Source organism: Manduca sexta, chromosome 1 (genome assembly GCF_014839805.1).
Source record: "Manduca sexta isolate Smith_Timp_Sample1 chromosome 1, JHU_Msex_v1.0, whole genome shotgun sequence".
Classification (NCBI taxonomy): Eukaryota; Metazoa; Arthropoda; class Insecta; order Lepidoptera; family Sphingidae; genus Manduca; species Manduca sexta.
The window spans coordinates 125,109-150,362 of record NC_051115.1 but is presented as its reverse complement, the minus strand read 5'-3'; the positions used below and the strand labels follow the sequence as shown (position 1 = coordinate 150,362).

Here is a 25,254-nt window from a genome sequence, read left to right as displayed (position 1 = left end):
CGTCAATGTTGGCGCCAAGAGTCATGTCAAATGTTACCGTTGCAAAGAACCAGGACATTATAAGAATCAGTGTCCAAATAATGTTAACATCAACATATCTAAAATGGAAGTGCAACGCAAACCCAGTAACGTATTCAGTACAGTGTTTTTAAGTGCTCAGTTTAATAAATATGACTGGTATATTGACTCAGGAGCAAGTATGCATTTGACGGCGAATGAAGAGTGGGTAGAGAATGCAAAGTATCATAAGATAAAGGACATTTGTATCGCTAACAGTGAGAGATTGCAAGTATTGTGTACTGGCGATGTGACTATTGTTACAAAGACTGATCAATGTGAATTTGAAGTTACAGTCAAGAACGTATTGTGTGCTCCAGGTTTGACTACTAACTTACTGTCAGTGAGCCAGTTAATAAAGACCGGTAATACAGTAAAATTTACCAAGAATGGTTGTGAAGTCTTCAACAAAAAAGGCGAACTGGTCGCTACAGCTATGTTGAATAATGGTGTATACAAATTAAAAGTGCCTGAAAATTTTGCAGCAAATTTGTCAGTGTCAAGTAATATATGGCATCGCACATTAGGACATCTTAATGACAAATATCTTAGTAAGATGAAAATAGCTGTTGAAGGTATGAATCTTCAAGAAAAGGCAGATTTTGGTAAGGCAACATGTACAATCTGTTGTGAAGGCAAACAGTGTCGTTTACCATTTGGAAATGAAGGTTCCAGAAGCAAAGAATTGCTTCATTTAGTCCATACTGATATTTGTGGACCTATGGAGCATGAATCACTTGCTGGTTCCAGATACTTTATACTATTTATTGATGACTATAGTCGTATGTTGTTTGTTTATTTCATTAAACACAGAAATGAAGCTTTAAGATGTTTCAAGGAATTTAAAGCTAAAGTTGAAAAACAAAGTAATAAGAAAATAAAGATTCTAAGAAGTGACAATGGATGTGAGTACTGTAATAAGGAATTTGATTCATTTCTCAAAGAGGAGGGTATAATTCATCAAAGAACTACCCCATATACCCCTGAACAAAATGGCTTATCAGAGCGCAATAATCGTACTATTGTAGAGAAAGCCAGGTGTCTGCTGTTTGATGCAGGTATGGGTAAAGAGTTCTGGGCAGAAGCCACTAATACTGCTGTTTACTTACAAAATCGTACTGTGCTTCCTGCTTTAAATGAAAGAACTCCTTATGAAGTCTGGACTGGCTGTAAGCCTGATATAAGTCACCTCAGAATATTTGGTAGCACCGTCATGGCCCATGTTGCTAAAGAGAGGCGCCATAAATGGGACAGAAAATCGGAAAAGCACATTCTTGTGGGCTATCCAGATGACATCAAAGGTTATCGAATATTCAACCCTAGAACAAAACGTGTGATAATAAGCAGGGATGTTATTGTCATGGAAGAAGAGAAGAATCTTGATGTTAGCTTACCCATTATTGAAAATATAGAAAATTCATCTTCAGTGCGGGAGATATCTGACAAGGACACATCAAGATCAGAAGATGTGATTGGAGGTGATACAGTATGTAAACCATCAGATTACCCAGATGACCCCTTTGTTCCCAGTGAACATGAAGATGGTTATGACTTACCTGAGAAGCGGGTAAGACCCATCCGAACCAAGAGGAAGCCAGAGCGGTATCGAATGACTAATATGTGTATATCTGAGGAAGCATTTGATGATGCAAATGGACTATCCCTAGAAGAAGCATTACAGGGAGCAGAAAAGGAAAATTGGCTATTGGCAGTCAAGGATGAACTTCAGTCTTTTGAGGACAGCAATGCATGGGAGCTAGTGGATAAGCCAAAGAATGGTGAAACTGTAGTGAAGTGTAAGTGGGTGCTACGTAAAAAACTAGACAATGATAATAACATTAGATACCGTGCTCGTTTGGTAGCCAAAGGCTATATGCAGAAGCAAAATGTAGACTATGTAGAAACTTTTTCACCTGTGGTTAGGCATTCAACCTTAAGGTTATTGTTTGCATTATCTGTGAAACTTGGGTTAGAAGTTATGCACCTTGATGTCACTACAGCATTCCTAAATGGGGACCTTGAGGAAACAATCTATATGGAAGCACCTGAATGTTTGCTAGAATCTAAAGATAACTGTAATAAAAGGTAGTTAAATTGAACCGAGCTATATATGGTCTTAAGCAGTCCTCAAGGGCCTGGTATAGGAAAGTGGATGATTATCTTGTTAGCCTTGGTTATAAGCGATCTAAATTAGAACCATGTTTGTACACAAAAAATAATGATCATAAAAAGACAATAGTAACCTTGTATGTAGATGACTTTTTTGTGTTTACAAATGATATTAGTGAATGTAATAATTTAAAAAAGGTATTGGCTTCAAAGTTCAAAATAAAAGATTTAGGTCAGGTTAAAAATTGTTTAGGAATGACTGTTAATATTGATAAAGTTAAAGGCACAGTTACATTAAGCCAAGAAAATTATATCAGGAATAATTATATTAATCATATATATATTTATACAGGTTTATGTTTTATGTTAGCAGGTAGTGTAGTTTCATGGGAGGCAAAGAAACAAAAAACAGTTGCCCTCTCAAGTACAGAAGCTGAATACATGGGCATAACTGATGCTTGCAGGGAAGCAATTTATTTGATTAATTTGTTAAAAGAAATAACTGTTGAGTCATACACCATTAGTTTATTTAATGATAATCAGGGTGCAATTAAGTTGACCTCAAATAATTGCTTCAATAAAAGAACTAAACATATAGATGTCCGCTACCATTTTTGTAAAGAATGTGTTACTAGAAAGTTTGTAGAACTTAAGTATTTAGAAACTGCTGAAATGCCAGCGGACCTTTTTACAAAGGGATTGGGTAACACTAAGCATTATTATTTTATGCAGTTGTTAGGTATACAGAATGTAAAAAATGTTTAATATTTTTTTTTGAGAAACTGTTAATTGTTGTATGCCCATATTATTTTGGTAAGTGCGGGTGTTAGATCAGTACCAAAATAATTAATAGCGCCATCTGTTGTGTCTATGGTGAACATATTTGTTATAAACCACAAAGCATAACTGTGTAAAGTGAAGCTGTCACTTGAGCGTCCATGTCCAAAGAAACTGTGTGTTATAATTACAAGTTTTGTTTTATTGCTCTAACATTACAATCAGGATGTCTCCTGCTGAACATGGGCCTCCCAAAAGACGTAGAGGAAGCCTGCATCCAGTGATCTGCGACTTTTAATAGATTATCTGTCCTCGTGACGTCCTCTCCCAAAGACTTAAAGGAAGCCTTAGTCACAAAGTTAATTATATAATCATCGATATTATTATAGTGTAGATAACTACTAGGTTTTGCTCGCGGCACCGTGCGCGTGAAATTATTGTTTTATTTCGTAAAATTTGACATATTTGTTTCCCGCTAGCTACTCCCTTTGGGTACACTTACCGATGAAGTTTACATTTAAAAAAAAATGGCGAGGTGTTGAGAGCTGTTCAATTATTAGTTAAGCGGAATTTTAGTATTACGGCCCCCCTCCCTAATAATATTTCAATCCCCCTTCCCCTCCCAGTCCTCCTTGTCAGCAAAAGCAAAGTTTTTACCCTCCACTGCCATACTTACATAGGTATAATGTTGAAAAATACTCTTTAATTGTCTTTATATTAAATAATTAGCTTTTGCCCGCGGCTCCGCCCGCGTTATAAAGTTTTTCAGGCTAAAGTTTTCCGTTATAAAAGTAGTAGTTTCCCGGGAGCCTATGTTCTTCACAGGGTCTCAAACTGTCTCCATACCAAATTTTATCCTAATACGTTGGGTAGTTTTCGAGTTTAACATGTTCAGGCAGACAGATCCAGCGGGGGACTTTGTTTTATAGTATATTTTTGTAGAACTTTTTAAGAGGAACAATCTCGTCATACATCATTGTTGCAAAACTTTAACCGTTTACGCAGCGCACGCAACGGAAGCTCTGAAAACTAATAAATTTTCACCGTTTTTGCAACATGTTCCATTACTGCTCCGCTCCTATTGGGTATAGCGTGATAATATATAGCTTATAGCACTCCACGAACAAACGGCTATCCAACACAAAAAGAATTTTTCAGTTTGAACCGGTAGTTCCTGAGATTAGCGCGTTCAAACAAACAAACAAACTCTTCAGCTTTATATAATAGTATAAAGCCCCCCCCCCCCCCCCCCAGTGTTCAGTACTCCGCCCCGTGTACTCACGCGGTGCGCAGACGCGGCTGAGGGGTGCGTACCGCGGCTCGCAGGAGCAGCGCCCGTCCGCACACACGGTGTGCGGCGTCGCGGTACACTCGCGCGTCGCTTGGCACGTGTCGTTCAGCGCTGGGGACAAACGACTTATTAATATTTATTTAGCTACGAAATATGCGAAATTGTTTACAATTGTCACTTCAGCATTATAAATGGACGCTTGACAGACAATTATATCTAAGCGACAAACATACATAAAATGAATTAACTTTTGTAAATATGTTGAATAGTCCTTTTTTTTGTGCATCATTTGATCTGGGTTTTGTTCTAGAACAATTTTAACAACATTAGACTATATCTTTATAAAATAAAAAGTTAAATTGTTATGAATTTGTATATTAAAATCAAAACTTTAAAGCACTCTACTCAAAAATTTACTGATTGTCGCTTAGACATGATTGCCTTTCAAGCATCGAAATGGTATTTTGTAAATAAATAGGCTAAGAGGCAGTTGGGCCCGCGTGAAGGATTTTTATGGGATAAAAGTCCCGCTATATATTACCCCGGGACAGAAAGCTTATAACCTTCCCAGGGTCTTAAACAATCTCCATACCAAATTTCATAAAAATTCGTGCAGTACATTTTGATAAAATTGATAACATACAGACAGACAGAAAAGAGGACTTTGACATTGAATTATGTTTAGTTATTTCTGAAGATGCTATACAGACCAGAGAAGGACCTTCAAACTCAACTTCAAACCTCGCTTATCCAGATTATATAACCGAATTATAGAAAAATTTGATTGTATTGACATATATTAATTACTCGCTTCCTATCTTCAAAAAGAAAATATTGAACTCGCTTGTTGAAAATCTAGTTTTATATTCAGTCTTATATTTAGAATATACTGCACTTATGGTGCAGCTAATTTATTGTTATGTAATAACATGTTCATGCTGTGACAGACTGTAATTAAAACAGCACTGCAGCCACTACTTATTGTTTCATGTAACAAATAAATATGTATGGTGTATATTTTGTTGGCTGCTCAAATAATAATAATAATAATATCAGCCCTGTATTATATACTATCCTACTGTTGGGCACGGGCCTCCTCTACTACTGAGAGGGATTAGGCCTTAGTCCACCACGCTGTAGTGCGGATTGGTAGACTTCACACACCTTCGAAATTCCTATAGACAACTTCTCAGATGTGCAGGTTTCCTCACGATGTTTTCCTTCACCGTTAAAGCGAACGATAAATTCATAAAGAATACACACGTGATTTCAGAGAAGTCAGAGGTGTGTGCCCTTGGGATTTGAACCTGCGGACATTCGTCTTAACAGTCCGTTCCACACCCAACTAGGCTATCGCCACTTAAATAAAAATAAAATTAAACCCCGGTTTTACACTCACCCAGTCCAGTAGTAAGACAGAGTCCGTCCACAGGCGTCAGTCCCTCGGGACACGTGCAGATCCCCTCCCCCTGAGCGTTCTTCACGCACAAGATCTCCATACCACCCGCCAGGCAGTCGGAATCCGCAGTGCATCCTTCACCAATACCTAGAAATATATTTTGTTATTAACCAACTTTGTGGATAACCAACACCTCAGTCCTTCCGTAACCACGGCTGCGTCTTCGGAACGTCGGGAGACAATTATGATATATAAACCCCGATAAATTCCGAAAGTTAGTTTAATTTTAATTATTAACCGACTTCAAAAAAGGCAGCAATGGACATAATAAGGCTTGACATGTCTTAGGCTGGCGAGCGCAGTGGAATATCAAACAATAATTTGTGATTCAAGGTGCTTTGTTTGTGTTTCTACTGTTTATGGACGGTCGTATCTTACTATCAGGCGAACGGCAAGTTCACCTAATAATAAGGTAGTTGACTACTTTTTTTAAAAGACATTTATCAAGAATCTATTTCATACAAAATCTATCGGGAAAAAAAATTCAAAATCCATGCAATAATAAATAAGTTAGTTATAAAGATTTGAAATTTGGTGGCAAACGAAGCTGCCAAATTACAGTAATAGTGAAATGTGACGTCACAGTGCGACCGGACATAACGCTGCGTGAGTGAGATAAGGACAGTGCGATAACCCCACCACGACACCACTTTTACTCACAACAATATTTCAAATACGCATAACTGTTTCATTTTTCAACCAATTTTCATGGTTTTTTCACAGCATTTATTTTTCATATTATTTTCTATTACATATAAAATAATAAACTAAATCATACATAGGAAACTACCCTATTCAAAGCTATAAAAAATGCGGTTGTTATCAATTCTCAAACACGAGATGTTAGAGTGGTAGTCATGCACACACAAAAACGCTTTCGAAGCAATCATCCTTGACAACATAACTTATTTATAATCTTTAATTGAACTTCGATTTTGTTTTTATCAGCTGTTGATATGATAGGAATTTGTTTTACATACTTACAACAGCTGATAAAAACATTACACAAGATTATTATTGCTTTAAATGACGAGACGAGTTTGCCGTTCGCCTGATGGTAAGCGATACCTATAAACAGTAGAAACATCAACACCTTGGAATCACAAAGTGTTTGGTATTCCACTGCGCTCGCCATCTTGAGACATGAGATGTTAAGTCTTATTATGTCCAGTAGTTACACTGGCTATAATCAAACCGGAGTTCAACAGTGACTACACACTGCTTGGTGGCAGATATAGACATTGCGGTGGTACCTATCCAGGCGGAGTTCCACATATGACTAACATCAACAAACTTTTATTTAGTTCAGCAACTTTTTTTGGTGACGTAACTTGCTTATTATAAACTGTGACTGTCTCGGTGGCGCAGTTGTAAGTGTACACGGTACAAGTACGACTACCGCGCTGAGGTCCTGGGTTCGAATCCCGGGTCGGGCCAAAATAATTGTGACTGGGTTTTTCCATCTTAAAAAAATACTCAGTCGCAGGTCGGAGTCAGGAAGTTGGCGGTGTGATACCCCCATGCCTTTGAAAGCACGTAAAGCTGTTGGTCCTGCGCCTGATCTCTCTCCGGTCATATCGGCTTGTCGTTTCACCGAACTATGAGAGTGAAGGAACAGAGAGTGCTTGTGTATTGCGCACACACTTGTGCACTATAATATCTCCTGCGTGATCTCCGTTGAGATCAGCCGGCGTGGCCGAAATTCGGCTAGGAGGGATTCATTACAAACTAGCAAAATAACATATAGGCCCGAGTAGAAACAACGTACCCACAAACAGACGGCACATGTTCCTCGCCGCGTCCCACACAGCAAGCTCGGGGTCGCACTCGCAGTTCCTCAGGAACCAGGGCTCCTGCGGGGCGCCGCAGCGAGCCGCCGCGCCGAACGTGAAGCAGTTAGAGTCCGTCACGCACGAGTCTGTGATGCGACGGGTGGCTAAAAAAATAAAAAAAAAACAAAAAAATATTTGGGGGGGGGGAAATTATAAATAAAAAAATATGATAATTTGTAGGGGGGGGGGGGTTATTAAAAATAAACGCAGCTGAAAAAACACACGAAGTGATCGTTGGAATAGATGGGTTGATAGAAATAAAAAACGTAAGAGTAGTTAATAATACACACGAATTCAGGGTTGGTGGAATTGATAGAGAAGAAACATAAGAGTAGTTAATAATATAATAATATCAGCCCTGTATTATACTGTCCTACGGCACGGGCCTCTACTGCTGAGAGGAAGTAGCTTATACCGTTCAATAATGTAGCTTCAATTAGTGAAAAAAATCTTGAAACTTCCTACTAATAAAATCTCTTCAGATTTATATAATAGTGAAGATAATATCAGCCTTTTATTATATACTGGGTTCGGGCTTTCTCTACTACTGAGAGGGATTAGGCCTTAGTCCACCACGCTATAGTACGGGCAGACTTTACCCTCAAAATTCCAATAGAGAAAGTCTCAGGTTGCTGGTTTCCTCACGATGTTTTCCTTCACCGTTAAAGCAAGCATTCACAAATACACACAATCTTAGAAAAATCAGATGTGTGTTTAGGTTTTGAACCTGCAGACATTCATCTTGGCAGTCCGTTCCACAAAAACTAGGATACCGCTTTTTGTTAAAAATAAATAAAACTTATAATTCAAATAAAACATAGACAATACTAGAAGATAAAGAAAAATAAATATAAACAACTTAACTATAACCTGCCTTATTTAAATAACATTAACAAGGAAATAATATGACGACTTGGCTTAGGCCTTGTACTGAATCTCATTCAAAGCATATTGATGACGAGGCTGCATGGGCCAGAATCCTTTGCCTTCAAATTATAAAGGAAAAATAAAAAAAAATACTATAAACTTAAAGTGTATTAGAGACTTTCCCGTCCTCACACTACAACTCCTGTGAGGATCAGCAGTGGCATGCATGACAGAGCGGTGAAGCTCAAGTCTCAGGGAACACTTGTCATTATACCGCAACGAAATTAATCAAATAGAAAGTGTATTAAGTGAGATAAAAAAGTATAAGCGATATTTAGGTTATAAGTTACTAATGGGGTTGGCATATCCATACTGAATAAAATGAAATAAATGAAGATTAAAAAAAGAAAAAAAAAGTGTATTACCTTTAACACAGTTCCTCATATCCTCTTCAAAGAAGAAGTTCGCCATGCAGGTGCAGATGCCGTCTCTCACTTCTGCGAACAGCCCCACGCACTGCTCCGGCCTGGAGGGGGAACCCAGTTCTAGAAAAGAGTTATAATTCACAATTTCAAATCGACTTCAATCTTTTGTATCCTTATTAATATTTTTTCAATAAAATTAACTGTAAACGGTTTGCTTTATTGAAATAAAAGTATTTTACGTATTTTCTCGCGGTTTTTTTCACTACATAGTATAAAACAAAGTTGCTTTCTCTGTCCCTATATGTGCTTAAATCTTTAAAACTACGCAACGGATTTTGATGCGGTTTTTTTTAATAGAGTGATTCAAGAAGAAGGTTTATATGTATAATAATAACATCCATTAAATAGTCAGCATTGCACCCGTGCGAAGCCGAGGCGGGTCGCTAGTATATTATAATTGTTTCCTGATGTTTCGAAGACTGCAGCCTTCTTGGTCAAAGAGGGACTGAGATGTTGCTCATCCACGAAGTCAAAGTTACTATCTACCTACATTTTACATTATACAAAATTTAAAATTTGTTTTAGTTATTGACGGACCGATTATAAAATAAAAATTATAAAATAAATAAAGTAAATTGATATAGATATAAACTGTCATAGGAAGTCACTGGATATCATTTAGTCCCCCCTCCTGACAACGAACGAACCGTTGAACGGAGGAAAAAATTACGCATGCATAAAACAAAATATCGTCGCTTGAATCATGTCTAAGCGACAATCAACAATCTATGGAGTCAAGCGACTTAAAGTTTTTAATAAAAGTCTATACTTAACTAACCAAAAATTTTTTGAGTCAAGCGACATAAAGTTTTTTAAAAAAAATCTATAACTATTCAGAAATCCTATGAGTCAAGCGACTTAAAGTTTCATTTATGACTCACCAGCAAAACACACTGTGCCATTAGGGCTTGCATAATAACCCACGGGGCAGATACAAGCTCCAGCATTGCACACGAACGGCGCCGGGCAAGGATACTGTCCTGAGCACGCCGCGCCGTGCTGCCGTGATGAAGACTCCAACTCCGCAAGGAGTATCAGAGACGGCTCTGCTACAGGTGCTGGGGTTCCTGGAATATGAAAAATATTTGACTATGTTTGATTTTATGCATTTTTTTAATAATAACAAATCGTTCAAACAAGAAATCCATCTGTGAAAACATCATTAAAATTAAATAAGAAATGAGGCAGTAGTTCAAATTTCAAATATTGCTACGTGCAGGATGGACGCGAAGTGGGGATATCGCTCCATCTCTTTCTCTCTCACGCATCGTAATGCAAGCTGACGTCACATGCAAGTATTTCGTCCCTTTTCTGTTTTTTGACACTCACCCCTACTACCTAATTTTAATAGCTTATAACTTGTGGATTTTTCACCAAATTTCAATGATTTCTTCATTCTTCCATTAGGGCATAGGTTTAAGGAATATAATCTAGTCTTGTATGTAATTTAGTGCTTAAGTATTCTTTATAATGATTGTGTTCTGTGTTATGCCCTTTGTTAAATAATAAAAAAAAAAGAAGTCAAATATCCTATCGCGTGGATCATTTTTTGCGTTACTACTGATTTTTTAAGGGCACATGGTGGCAAAGTCACAAATTCAACGCAAAGCCTGCATCACCCAAAGCCTCTATAAACGCAAGGCTTTTTCTAGAATGGACAGACGTGTTTAAGATTAAAGCCACCCACCCTTACCTTACCCGCCTTCCTTTTTTCTTTTTCATCCTTTTACTAATGATTGTATAATTGGTGTTACAATTTCGCTATATTTAAGTTACACTTGGGTCGCATTGGGTGAAAGGGCGTGCGATGTTCCGCTATTTAAGGTTATAGCTTAAGGTGCATTTTTCATACATTTTGTTTCACCTTTAATCTGGATAACTAAACAAGTATTGAAATTTAATACGACGAAATTTTAAAGGCCGAAATATCCATGCATATTAATTATTTTTACGTTTTTCTTTCAACTGCGAGAACTAATCACTAACTAGACGTGAATTTAAATTCTTTACTTGTCAATACTTGTTTAGTTACCCAGATTAAAGGTGAAACAAAATGTATGAAAAATGGACCTTAAGCTATAACCTTAATACAGAATTCGCCTCCCACTACTTTTCCCTCTCCTTTAGTAAATACGTAATACTTGTACGGCCTCTTAATAGACATGGACGTCATTGTCGTGTTTTTCGTGGCCTATTCTTAGGGTGCTGGCTTTATCCCTCCTTGATAATCCTACAGGAAGAGGCAATTCATGTCCATGCTAAAGCAACCCTATTAATATTTGAACAAGGTAAGATGCGCTGTCGACCGGTTGATGAAGCTCTCTCGACTATAGTACCACTGGCTTACTTCAATTTAATTAATAAATTGTATCTTTTTGATTATATACTAGTCATGAAATAATATTACCAATAATTTATAAATTTTCTTCTTAGGAGTTATGTATTTCCTTATATACCCTCTAAAGGCTCATGGCGGCTCAGGACGGCCACTGATTAGTCTGTAACCAAAAAAAATACTATAGGACTAAATAGACCTTACCAGCAGTAGTGTCGTAGCATCTGAACGTGGTGATGTCGCAGGCAGCGTTCGGGAACTGGCAGTCTTGATTCAGGACGCAACCATCACCGACAGCTGCAACAATGAACAATGAAGTATGTATAATATATAATAATAATAATATCAGCCCTGTATGATATACTTGCCCACTGCTGAGCACGAGCCTCCTCTACTACTGAGAGGAATGAAGTATGTATTAACCGACAAATTTGACTAAACGACATTTTTTCAAGAATTAAATTATTAATATACTTCTCGGCTTGCCTTCAAAAGGAGAGTACGGCAGCTTTTGTTAAAAGAAGCAGAAGAGTTGTCACTTTAATTCTAAACTTTATATTATTAGTATATACGAGTACATATTATATATTTATGTATTTATAATCTGTATTTTATATATGTTTATGTATTATTAAATATCCTTATGCACCTACCTTATTTATCTCTGCACCTCCCTTAGGTTGACTGGGAGAGAATGTCTTTGGCATTAAGTCCGCCGATATACTTATTATGTATATAAAGTGCAAATAAATAAATAAATAAATAATGGCGTATTTAATAAAAAAATAAAGAAAATGCTTTATTCATCACGTAGGCGAACATAGTTGCACTTATGATAAGGAACATGAGAATATAATAATTACTTAAATGAAGTCGCTTATATAAGTAAAGACATTTTATATTGTACATAAAATAAATGAAACACTTCAAAGTAAACAAAGTAACCAGCTCGCGCTGGCATGAAACAAAAAATAAAAAAGATTTATGTAATCTTAATAAAGACAAATGATATCATAGTCCCAAAGTATACACATAATTTTATAAAAGTCAGATGTGTGTTTTAGTTTTGAACCTACAGACATTCGTCTCAGCAGTCCATTCCACACCCAACTAGGCTATCGTTAACTAATCATCAGCTAATCGACAATATCAGATGAAAAATTACTCATAAAAAATAAAAAATCCACTAGAGATTTCCAGAGGAAAGTGTAATCTGTTGATATCGAATTTTAATTGTATCTGTTAAAGTCTATGATTTTTTTATCTGTGTCTTCCTCTTGTCTCTTCCTTTGAGAAATATAGCCTCGCACCGTAACGAACTTTGCATTTTAATTAAATAATAATAGAAAGAATTACTCACCGAACCCAATCTTCCTGCACTCTCCTCTCTGTCTCAAGTAGTATCCCTCAGCACACTCGCAAGTACTATTACAGACGAGGCTGTGAGGGTTCCGGAGGACCGACATGCACTCTTCACTCCTCGAACACGTTTCGCCGAAGTCGATGGAGTTCCAACATCTACCCCGGTAGTAATGGAAACCTTGTTGGCAGAAACAGTTGCCTCCTAGAAGGAAAAAAAAGCTTTAATAGTTTATGTATAGTTAATATTAATACAGATGTTATATTTTTTTTCTCAATGCATGCTGTGACTCCTTAAAATGTTGTGCATTTAAGCCTATTATTAGTGTCATATTTTTATTGGAGCTAGTTATAATGTAACAACTTCTGGTTGTCCTATTCTATATATAAAAAAGAAAATTGTGTTAGTTACACTATTTATAACTCAAGAACGGCTGAACCGATTTAGCTGAAAATTGGTACCTAAGCTTAGAACCAGGAGACGGACATAGGATACTTTTTATCCCGTTCCCACAGGAACGGGACGTGACATAAGACTTGGTATAAGAAAGCAAAATTTGGTATGGAGATAGTATAAGACCGTGGGAAGGTTATAGGCTACTATCCCGGGAAAATATATAGTGGGACTTTTATCCCGGAAAACTCCTTCACGCGGGCGAAGCCGCGAGCTAAAGCTAGTTATAAATAAATAAATAAAATATTTTTAATATTTATCAGTGCTAAGTATCAATAAATAAAAATAGTATCAAAATCGGTTCAACCTGTCAAGAGTTCTGAGGTATGATACATACAAAAATACAGTCGAATTGAGTACCTCCTTTTTTAAAGCCGGTTAATGAAATTAAATTCCTTTATTCATCACGTAGGCGAACATAGTTTCACTTATGATAAGTCAAGGTACATGAGAGTATTTAATTATAATTAAAACACTCCAGGACGAGCTTGCCGTTCGCCTGATAGTAATAGGGATTGCAATCCCGCAATCCCGCGGGATCCCGCTGCACTTACTAGTCTGCCAGATCCCGCACCTTCAAAACGCGGATCCAGCAAATATTATAGGTTCACGCTCACGCTTAAAGAAGAATTAGAAAATCAGCTTCGACAAGAAAAAGAAATATTTAAAAAAGCTAGACAACAAGAATAAGGATTTTGAGATTTTTTTTAAGAAAGAAATGGCGGCATTTGATTACGATGGTATTAGAGGAGAGTACCCGACGCTCGCCTATGAATATATCGTGACGATTCAGCCTACTAGCGTAGAATCTGAGAGAGCATTTTCAGCATCAGGATATATTTGCAGTTCACTCAGAAGCAGGAGATGAGACTATAAATGCCATTTGTTTCTTTAGAGCGTATTTTCATAAGTTATCACCATAGGTTACTCATGGTAGTAAAACATCTAGATTGTGATTTGTTTATTAGTCATATAAATAAGAGTGAATTAAAAATATCATAAAACTGTTGTTAGAATAGAAATAAGGGCAAATTAAAGTTTTAATGGCAACGTTGATTGAAGACTGATTACTTGAACTGAATTATTATTTTTTTGTTAGGAAAGAAATATGCCATGTTGCATAATGTAATACATTTTGAATAAAAGTTGATTTTTAAAGAAAACCTAGAGTTTCATTTATTTCGGTTTTAAAACTTAAGGATCCCACGGGATCCGCGCGGGATCGATCGGTCCGGCATATCAATCCCACGGGATTGAATGAGCTGCGGGATTGCAATACCTAGATGGTAAGCGAAACGACCACCCCTAAACAGTAGAAACATCAACACCTTGAATGACAAATATGTTTATCCTGAGACATGAGATGTGAAGTCTTATTATGTTCAATAGTTACACTGGCTTCAATGCTCAAACCGGAACACAACGGTGAATACACACTGCTTGGCGGCAGAAATATAAAATTGTTGACTGTATGGAGGAATTAAAGTTAATTTTCAATTGTTTCCTAGCCAATAGGATATTTTGTCTCTTTTCTGTTTCTTGTTAACTCGTTCCATCGAAATTCAAAGACTTATAACTTGTTGATTTTTTACCGGATTTTAATAATTCCTTCTGTGTTATAATTTACATTATGTAAATATTTGATAATAGTAAAGAACAAAAATGAGTCCGGTACCCTATTGAAAACTTACCTTCAAACCCGCTTCTTCTGCATTCAAACGAAGTGATCAGCCTCGAACACTGGTGATCTTCTAAACAGAATGACGTGTGGTATGGGGCCACTGGAAATAAAAAAGTTTATTAATGAATATTATTTTAATAAATATGTTTTTTACTGCTATGCTGCCGTGCTAAGCGCAAAAGCGGTATGTCAGGGCAACCTTATTTCGAGATAATCGAAGTTTTGTAAATATAGTTTTATGTAAAACTGAGATAGAGAAACTATTTTAGGGTTTGTTTTAACAAGTTCTAAACAAGATACCGTTATTTAGGTAAGTTCATTGGATGGGTATTTCTTTAAGCTGTCTGACGACATAAAAATCAAGATTTAGATTTTTTTTGAGATACCGCTTTTGTGCTTAGCACGGTATTATAGTGACCCACGTAAGTGTCGCGTTCCGAGGTCAGCCTGTGTATATCTGGTCCCAACAGGCATAATTGTGTCGACTGTCGAGGGCTAATCATCTCTCGTCAGGCGACATCCTATTGGATTTCACAGCAAAATCAAAACCTATAGGGTACTACTTATTGACCTAAAATCATGAAATTTGTCAAGAAGAAATGTCTTACAGCTCATGAGAAAATCCAAAAATCGTAAATATTTTATTTTATTTATTAAACTTTATATACAAAGAGAATAAATGCGGACTTAGTGCCGAAGGCATTCTCTACCAGTCAACCTTTAGATGGTGCAGAGACTAAAGAGGTAGATGTAGACAACGAGAGAAGGTAGTGGAGAGAACATTAACAAACAAGACTGAAATCAATTAAAAATATAAAAGATACGTCATATAAATATACCCACAAATATGTACTTTAATAACAAGAAACAACGAATTATTTACGGTTGGTGAAATAACTGTGCCGAGGGTTTGAAGGAGAAAGGATGAAGGAAGGCATCGTTAGGAAACCTGAATATCTGAGAAATTCTCAAAAAGAATTTTGAGTGTGTGTGAAATCTACCCGCACTGGAGCGTGGTGGACTAAGGCCTAATCCCTCTCAGTAGTAGAGGAGGCCCGTGCAGTGGGACAGTATATAATATAGGACTGATATTACATACATATATATCATACATAACATCACGCATTAATCCCCGAAGGGGTATGCAGAGGCATAACCAGGACACCCACTTTTCGCCAAGTGTGTTACATCCCATGATGTGATAGGGGGCGAGCCTATCGCCATATCGGGCACAAATTCCAAACTCTGGGATGATACAGAGCAAAAAAATCCAAATATCACTTTGCCTGACCCGGGATTCGAACCCAGGACCTCAGAGCGCTATTGTACCGGTCATGCAATACAACTACGCCACCGCGGCAGGACTGATATTATCTATACAATTATATAAAGCTGAAGAGTTTTTACTAGTAGGAAGTTTTTGTTTTTTTTTTTTTTTTTCAGTAATAAAAGCTACATTACTAAGTTTTACAGGTTACTTTACACCGGAAAAACGGTGTGGTGACAACGTATAATACTCAATTCAATTTATAGCACTCCACAATTGTTAAAATAGGTTTTACAAATTATATATTACATAATCGTGGACTCTGTAGGGTACGGCAACCTAGGTGTTTCGTAACCGTTGTTTATAATAATAAACTAATTCTATAATTATTCGCGTGATGGTGGTATGTGTGTGAGAGCGAAAGGTATTCAAATTCGCACGCATTTGCTGCCAACTAAATCGACCAATACCGCTGGCCATTGGGAGGCCACACGCCCGCGCCATCCAGCAGATGACGCCAGTAACGAAAGTTCGGTGCATCGATGGCGGCACGTTCCCCGGCGCGCTTCATAATTAATGCAATAACTGTGAAAGTATAGATCTCCCAGGACCCATAATCTTTACATTGTGTGTACTGTGTGTGTGTCCTGACAAACGTGACGGAGTGCAACAGCATAACCAAGGCGGGTTCCTGACGTCGTGTGGCAGTGGCAGATGTGAGTACTTGCACGCATTTCCATCGTCACGCGAACATACGTTTATGTCCCTATGTATCATCGCGATACACTAGGAGAGAGGGAGAAACAAAATTGTTCTAAGAAAAGTAAACGCAACCATGATTCAATGAAATGCTTATCTCGTTTATGAAACAATGTAAATCCGATACAACATATCTTATCAAGCAGGTGTGGAATTAGAAATAGCCGAATACGATTAATAAGGACTTTAATTCGCTATTTCGGACGAATATTCTGAATAGGTATACCTATACAGGTTCATTTTGACATTGCGGCCAGCGGCGACGAGCCGAAATAATTCTACAATAAGTTACTTGAGCCGTAGATGTAGAATAAAAAAGTGTAAGTTACAATCAAAATAAATATTAATAAAAGTAATTTTAATTTTACGCGCCCTAATGCCACTACTACTATATTAAGTGAATTCGTTGCAGCGGCAACATCACACTTTTAGTCAGAAATACACTCGCACACACGCCATATTCGCTCTATACTACAAAATGATAAAAAAACCAGAAAACTAAATCCAGAATCTTTGGTGAAAACATTAGTTATTATTGGATGATTTTCGGCACAATGTCAGCAAAGGTGAAGACGAGTATGTGGTTTCATTTAGTGACGCAATGTCAAACTGACCCGGTATACTAGCTTCAGTCTACGTTTCTGCAAGGCTGAAAAGTTATTTAGTAAAGTAGCTTTCTATTAGTGAAAAAATCTTGAAACTTCCTACTAGTAAAAACTCTACAACTTTATATGATAGTATAGATAATATCAGTCTATTATATACTGTTCTACAGCTGCACGGGTCTCCTCTACTACTGAGAGGGATTAGTCCTTAGTCCGCCACGCTGTAGTGCGGGCAGACTTCACACACACTCGAAATTCAAACGTAGTATATAAGCTCAAACTTGACAATAATGGCGTTCAATCCCTGGTCACGGTTATTACACCAACCGTAAATATTTCGTTTTTTTGTTATTAAAGTACATATTTACGATTTAAGATTTCTCAGGTGCTGTAAGACATTGCTACTTGCCAAATTTCATGATTTTAAGTCAACGGGAAGTAGGTACCCTAGGTCTTGATTCTTTGTGCAATCGCAAAATATGTGACATAAACGGTAATATCTTTTGACAGCATTGATTTATAAGTTTGATATTTTCACAGCTGAAAGAGACCGTAGTCTTGAGTATTTGATATAAATTTCAACTTGATACCTCTGCATGTAACTGAGAAAAAGGGTCTTGACGGACAGGCGGACAATAAAGTAATCCTAGGATTCATTATTTTTTATTGCTTTGAATGAGGAGACGAGCTTGCCGTTCACCTGATAGTAAGCGATACGATTCATAAACAGTAGAAACACCAACCTTGAATCACAAAGTATTGTTTGGTATACTGCGCTCGCCTGAGACATGAGATGGTCAGCCTCATTTTAAGTCCTTTTGAAATAAACCTCTTAAGTAAAAATCTTTGTTAAGTGCTATTGTAAGTCTTTTAAACCTTAAAGTCCTTGTTTTTTAAATATATAGGATTGTATAATGATTTCTTATGTTTACGCGAATGTTAGACATTAAAACTATTTTTCGAACTTTATCGCGGTTTTTTATATTTTAGTTGTCTCCCGACGTTTCGAAGACTTTGCAGAGGACTTATAGAGACTTATATTTACCTTCAGCACACAATGTTCCTCCAAGAACAGATTCTGTACCGGGCGGGCAGAGACAGTTGCCATCACTGCAGATGCTTCCAGCGAGGCTTGAGCAGTCAGCGTCTTGGGAGCAGGACCATAAAGCTGACACAGAATGAGTGTGCAAGAGACATCCTGGAAATTAAATGATTATCCAATTAACAGTGGTGAAGGGTGAATATTTTCAAAAGGTAACTCGACCAAAGAGAATACAAATACTACGTAAACTCGACGTTAAAAATTGCCTTTGACATCGCGGCCAATTTGACAGAAAACAAGAATTCATAATAAATTTTATGAGAGTGGAGAATGTAAGTATTCTTGCGAATCCTATTTCGGAAACGCTAGGATACTGTACAAACTCGTTAATTTAGGTATAAAGCGAAGAAGTAGTCTTAGTTAGCTGTGTTTCTTTCTTTCTGTTATAATGAGGGTGGCATAATCTGTAAAGATTTAATCCTCTATAAATAAATAAAGAGAAAAAGAAAAGGACAAATGTTAACTTAAAAGGGAAGCCAGTAGGAATCAACGCTTCGTCAGTACCAATTATACCTATTAATCTTTTTATCTTAATGATTATGTTTACCGGAATGTTAGATATTGAAACTATTTTAAGTATTTTATCGTTGGACATCCACCTGCAAGTTGGACAGACGGATAAAGGTCGTAGAAACACGGATGCAGCCCGCTTTCGACACGTCCGTCTGGAAATCTTTGGATTCCTATGATGAAGTATTTCATCGCGGTTATTTATATTTTCTTCCGAGGTTTCGAAGACTACAGCCTCCATGGTCACGGGGGACTGGGGTGTTAGTCACCCGAAAAATCATTTGCAATGTTTATCTACATTTTACAATTACAAAAAAAAATATTTTTTTGCTATTGTCCGACCTTTGCAGAATGAGCTAACAGTATCGTCACGGGACGGACTCTTGGACTTCTTATCTTAATATCAGCCCTATATTATATACTGTCTCACTGCTGGGCCTCTTCTACTGTGAACGGTTAATTAGTTCACCACGCTGTAATGTAAGGACTTCATATACCCTCAAAACTCTTATGAAGAATTATTTCATCATCATCAGCCGCAGGATGTCTACTAAACATGGGCCTCTCCCAAAGATCTCCAGATCAACCTATTGGAAGCGGCCCCCATCCAGCTTCCTGTGTCTTTTATGAGGTCATCTGTCGCCGCGGACGTCCGTCGCTGCGCTTGCCAATTAGTGGCCTACACCCCAGAAGAATTATTTGGTATGTAGATTTCCTCACCATGTTTCCCTTCACCGTTAAAGCGAACGATTATTGATACCTAAGGAACATCGGAGTCAGTTGTGTTTGGACTTTGAATACAAACAGCGGACATTCGTCTCGTTCCACTTCCAACTAGACTATCGTGTTAGTCTTCTATCGTACCCTACTTCTAATATAAATACGAAAGTGCTTTAAATATTTGGATGTTTGTTAGAAGTAAACGCATAAACAACTGCACGGATTTGGATGATATTTGTCACACAGACAGCTTATAACCTGGATTACACATAAGTTACTATATGTCCCAGCTGCCGTACATTTTTTTTACAAATCAAGCTCGTACATAGTAGCGTAGCTTACCATAGAAGGCCCCTATCTATATTTGTTGGGGGCTCTTCGGGACAGTGCGAAGTTTTGTTCGCCCGCGTAGTTTAAAGTAGGTATGGGCCAAGAGGGGTCCCAAAGCTCGGGGGCTACGTACCACTGATACGACTGATACGACGGTAGCTAGGCTCCTGCTCGTACATATTTAATTATTTACTACTAAAGAAAAAACAGAATACAGCCAAGAAAAACATAAAAATACAAATTCAAAAATATACTAGACTATAATCCAAGGCATGTGTTCTGATCCAATTCATGTAAATTTGCTTGTGTATCTACTTAAAATACACGTAGAAAACTTCAAAATTAACCGGATATACACGGTGACTTTTATACTGGAAAATGGTTCTAACAAAGTCGAAACCGCTAGCAATACTTAAAATACTAAAGATTTTGTTTATCAACATTTATGGTGAGTTTCGACACGCAAAAAGAAACATTAACATTGCAATTAACATAATTACGTGTAAAAAAAATATAACAATGGAACCAGTTTTGAATTTGATTTTTTACACTTTTTTTAATGTTTTGAGACTCAGGAAATGTTTTGCACTGGAATACAAATTCTAAGTTTCTTATAATGAGGCCAAATGTTTTATTTTTATATGTACACGGTAAAAAGTGATGATGCAAATAAATAAATAAAAAAAAAATAAAAAAATTGACTTTACTGCACTCGATAGTAAGTCGAGTTGAGTCCAATAGAATGTCGACTGACGAGAGATGATTACCCCTCACTCGACACAATTATGCCGGTTAGAGCCGGATATATACAGGCTGATCCCGGAACGCGACACACTTGGGCAACTATGACGGGTTTTAATACCTTGTGTACGGTCGCTATCCGGGCGGATATAAAATATATCCTAGCACTAGCAAAATATTTAATATTTGAATAAAAAATGTAGATAGGTGCTCTATACTGTATTCGGTTTTCAAAAATAACATTATTGTAGGATTCTTTGGGGTCACATCGAACGCTTTTTCAACGTGTTAAACAGTGTTCTATAATATTTTTTTTACAAGAATTCTATAGGAGTTATCATAATTAATTATTAACTTGGCTACATGTTATTAAACTTCGAAAACCTTCCCGTTTGGCAAAGGTGTTCGCCAAGGATGCATCGTGTCCCCTATTCTTTTTAATATCTATGGAGAATATATCATACGTCAGATCTGTGAAGATTGGAATGGTGGAATAACTGTTAACGGCACAAAAATACAAAATTTACGCTACGCCGACGACACTGTTCTTTTCGCATCCAACGAAACTGAAATGTACAACCTGTTGAATAAAATGGAGCAACATAGCTTGGAGATGGGACTGACTATAAATCGCTCAAAAACAAAGATCATGGTAGTGGATCGTGCTTCTAAACTGGAATTTAATGGGCTACTCAAACTAGAAACCGTTGACCACCTCATTTACCTGGGCTCTAGCATTAGTAACAATGGATCTAGCGAAGGTGAAGTCCGCAGGAGAATTGGAATGGCTAAAGCTGCAATGTCTCAGCTCGACAGGATATGGAGGGACCGGAGCATCAGCAACAAGACAAAAGTGGCACTGGTGAGTGCTCTAGTCTTCTCTATCTTCATATACGGGGCAGAGACATGGACACTAAAAGCTAGAGACCGCCGGCGTGTAGATGCCTTTGAAATGTGGTGCTGGAGGAAGATGCTCCAAATTCCGTGGACGGCATTCAGGACCAACCTCTCTATCTTAGAAGAACTCAAGCTTGACAAGAAACCGAGGCTCTCCAAAATTTGCCTGAGGAAAATCCTTGAGTTTTTTGGCCATATCGCCCGCAAACCAGGTGATAACCTCCAAAAATTGATAATCACTGGACGAATGGAGGGCAAGAGGTCGAGAGGCAGGAATCCAATGCGCTGGACCGATCAGGTCCGCACCACACTCAACATGAATGTGGCTAAAGCGGTTCGTGTCGCCAAAAACCGAACCAGATGGCAAAACATCGTGCGCGAAGGACTGTTTCCCTGATGACTCACGACCCCCAGCATTGGGGAATCGATGCAAGAAGGAGGAGGACATATTACTAAATATACTAAATTGTATATATTTTTCAATGCCTTAATTATAACAGTTAACGCTTTATAAGGCTTTAAAAAGTACAATACTTTTAGAAATGTGTGAGAAAGATATGACCTTCACAGATATAGTTCAGACTATTTTCTAAAATCTATATCAAAGGACTCTACAATCCATAAAAAGAAATTTAAAAAGATTATGTTGGAATTCCTTTTTTTATTTATTTAATTGTACAATCTTAACGGCTTTTAATCCACAAGATTATGCCAGCTTCATCGTATCCCAAAACAAATCTAACAAGAAAAGGAAACCTTTTTCTGTCTCTTTTAGCTTGATTACAAATTTATAGATTTTAATTTTGTAAAAGTAAGCCAGTAATTTGTTATTTACTTATGTATATATTTGACTTTATGCTAAGGCATAATAATTATTATGACCGTAGCTTCAATAACCGATTGAAAAAAAAACCTTAGTCATTGAACCGCATTGAACTCTTGGCAATATTTAAAAAAAAGAATGTTGTGAATATCACGTGTTTGATTTTAAAACGATGTTAATAAGCTATATTCATATCTGTTTCAAACTAGTTTTATACTGACCAATAGGTATATTGCACTCCTTTATTTTGTAAAGAGAATACAATCTTGAATGTGACAAAATGTACAACATCCACAAAACCAGTTTAATTGTAAACAATTATCTACCTACCACGCGATGTGTCGATTAGGTCTATAATTCCGTGACAACCGGTACGTATAATTTTTGATACTAAACAAGTAGGTATATAATCAAAGTGTATAGCATACCTTAGGTATAAGGTACTTAGCAGAATTAAAAGTTATTAAAAACGAATTATTTGAATAATACTATATTGTTTTAGCATTTTTGTAATGTAGTTAATATTCCATAAGCGAAGCAATACTTAATTGCTAACCGCTATGGTTAAGATATACCTATAATACAAAATATTATAGCCTTAAGCAATGATTTGAAATATCAAACTAAACGTTAAATCGCGTTAAATACACAGATCTTATCAAAATTAGACAGTACGACGGCTTTAGAAGACTCCCATCCTCACCATTCCTGTGAGCCAGGGTGAGGTTTTAACACCGAGAGGCGAAACTTGAAATTTAAATATACAGCCACAAAAATATCTGAACAAATTAAAAACTTCAAAAAACTTCCACACATTTAAACGAAATATATATAATATTTTTTTTTCTATAATTAATTAAAACCTTTGAAATTTATTTTAACAATTGTTAATACGGACACAAGTTTGTCTATATGTAATTGTTACGTACATAATAACTTCAAATCTATGGCGCACGTGTTCTCTATTTAAATGTAGCCCGCGAAATTCTTTTTTTTTTTAACAATGTGCGACGTAGTAATGAATCATTATGCGCAATTACAAAGGGTACGCAGAACAATAATGAAGGTTACTTTTAGTTCATTTTTGTGCCAACATAAATACATATATGAATCTACATATATAATTGAATAATTAAAACATAATTTTAGCATTACATACCGCTGGCTCAGTATTACAAGGTCATATGTTAATTACTTAAGTTTTAAAAACAAAATTTTAAAAATTGTTGGTACTAATTAAAAAGAACGAAAAATCATGATCCCTTCTTTATTTATATCGGGATTATCGGAAATATTAACTGAAAAACACTTAGAAACATGTAATAATGAATAATTTACATATAAAATATAACCTTTTTTTTACAATATTTATTTAATGAATTAGCTTAGAGGTTTTAAATCCACAAGATTATACCAGCCTTATTGTATCCTAAAACTAAATTAACAGAAAAGGAAATAATTTATGTCCTTTTAACTTGCATACATATATTTAATATCTTCACTGTAAATATAACCTAAACCTTAACTAAACGATATGTCAAAAAACTAACGTAAATTCTTTGATGCAAAGGAACCAAAGCCTTTTTCCTTATTTCACACTACATTCACACAAATATTTAACAATATAAGTAAAAACACGACGTAAGAAAATCACAAATTCACAAAAATACTTTTTACTTACCTAAAAATATAATGAGAAACATTGTACACAAGCGACCCGTCGCACACATAACGATTAATAACTGGCCGATGATAATTCCAAACATATACGATTTCATATCTATAGATTATAATTATGGATTAGTTTTTACCCGCGCCTTTCATTTTCGCGATCACAAATTTTATCATGCATATCGATGGCGTAGTTTGTAATGTGCGGTGACACCGCTTTGAAGTTCGGAGTTCGAATCTTGAGTCGGGCAGTGACGAGTTTTTCCCGATATGGCGTCGGCTCGACCCCTATGGCGAGAAATAGGTGCCCTAGTTGCACCTCTGCCTACCCTTCCGCATAACGGCGTGAGGTTTGTTTTTATCCTCTTGTTAAGTTTAGGCTACATTTTTTCGATATTTTTGGAGTAAAATTCCACCTTTGCGCTCATATTGAGAAGAAAACCCAAATCTTTTCTGAATCGGGATAAAACTCTAGACCTCAGGAAAGCAGTTCTACGGCAATACAACTATGTCAATAAGCCAGTCATTATAACTCTAGTACGATTTTTTGTATAGAACCCTGCGGTCAACAACGGGAGCCTGCAAATGGATACTGGAATCAATGATATTTTACAAATAGACACGTCATACACTAACAAAATGGCACATAAAAACAGCGCAGTATTTACTATAGTCACATGCCTGTACATATAATTACAAATTGGCTCGAAGAAGGAATCAAAAGATGCATACATTCGTTAGAAAAGGATATATATACATCGACAGTTACGTAACAACGTTAGTGCCGCACGCTCATTGGCCGTCAAGTCAGACAATTACCTTACTTTCGTCTTGCCAGTATTCAGCTCCGACAACGTATCTATGTAATAGTCCCGACTTGGAGAGTGCAAGGGCCTGGAGGAAAGTTGGAAAGGTGTATCTAGGGAAGGAAAAGGAATCTTAGGATGGGAAGAGGGGAGAAAGGCAGAAAATGTTCACGAGCCCTCATTGACCTCAATGTGAATTGGCAATGAGGTATACACACTGAACTGTGTGTCTAGAGCGACAAATGTCCCCCGTGCGGGCGTGCATGCGGTGTGGAGACCAAACGCACAAGAATTGCCTCAGAGGGATCTCTAGTACG

General features: G+C 36.9%; 1 protein-coding gene across 1 annotated transcript in view; it reads right to left on the bottom strand.

The window, feature by feature from the left end:
• LOC115451327 (tenascin-X-like) overlaps nt 1–24,290 on the bottom strand; it is a 29,931-nt gene extending 5,641 nt beyond the window's left edge. The window contains exons 1-10 of the mRNA XM_037445764.1: nt 24,142–24,290; nt 18,383–18,535; nt 14,717–14,806; nt 12,573–12,776; nt 11,417–11,509; nt 9,759–9,944; nt 8,818–8,937; nt 7,462–7,629; nt 5,634–5,780; nt 4,226–4,345 (exon numbers count right to left, since the gene is read on the bottom strand). Coding sequence (XP_037301661.1) covers nt 4,226–4,345; nt 5,634–5,780; nt 7,462–7,629; nt 8,818–8,937; nt 9,759–9,944; nt 11,417–11,509; nt 12,573–12,776; nt 14,717–14,806; nt 18,383–18,535; nt 24,142–24,238 — 1,378 coding nt within the window. The 5' untranslated portion in view covers nt 24,239–24,290. The remainder of the gene's footprint in view (nt 1–4,225; nt 4,346–5,633; nt 5,781–7,461; nt 7,630–8,817; nt 8,938–9,758; nt 9,945–11,416; nt 11,510–12,572; nt 12,777–14,716; nt 14,807–18,382; nt 18,536–24,141) is intronic.
• Nucleotides 24,291–25,254: the final 964 nt, after the last annotated feature.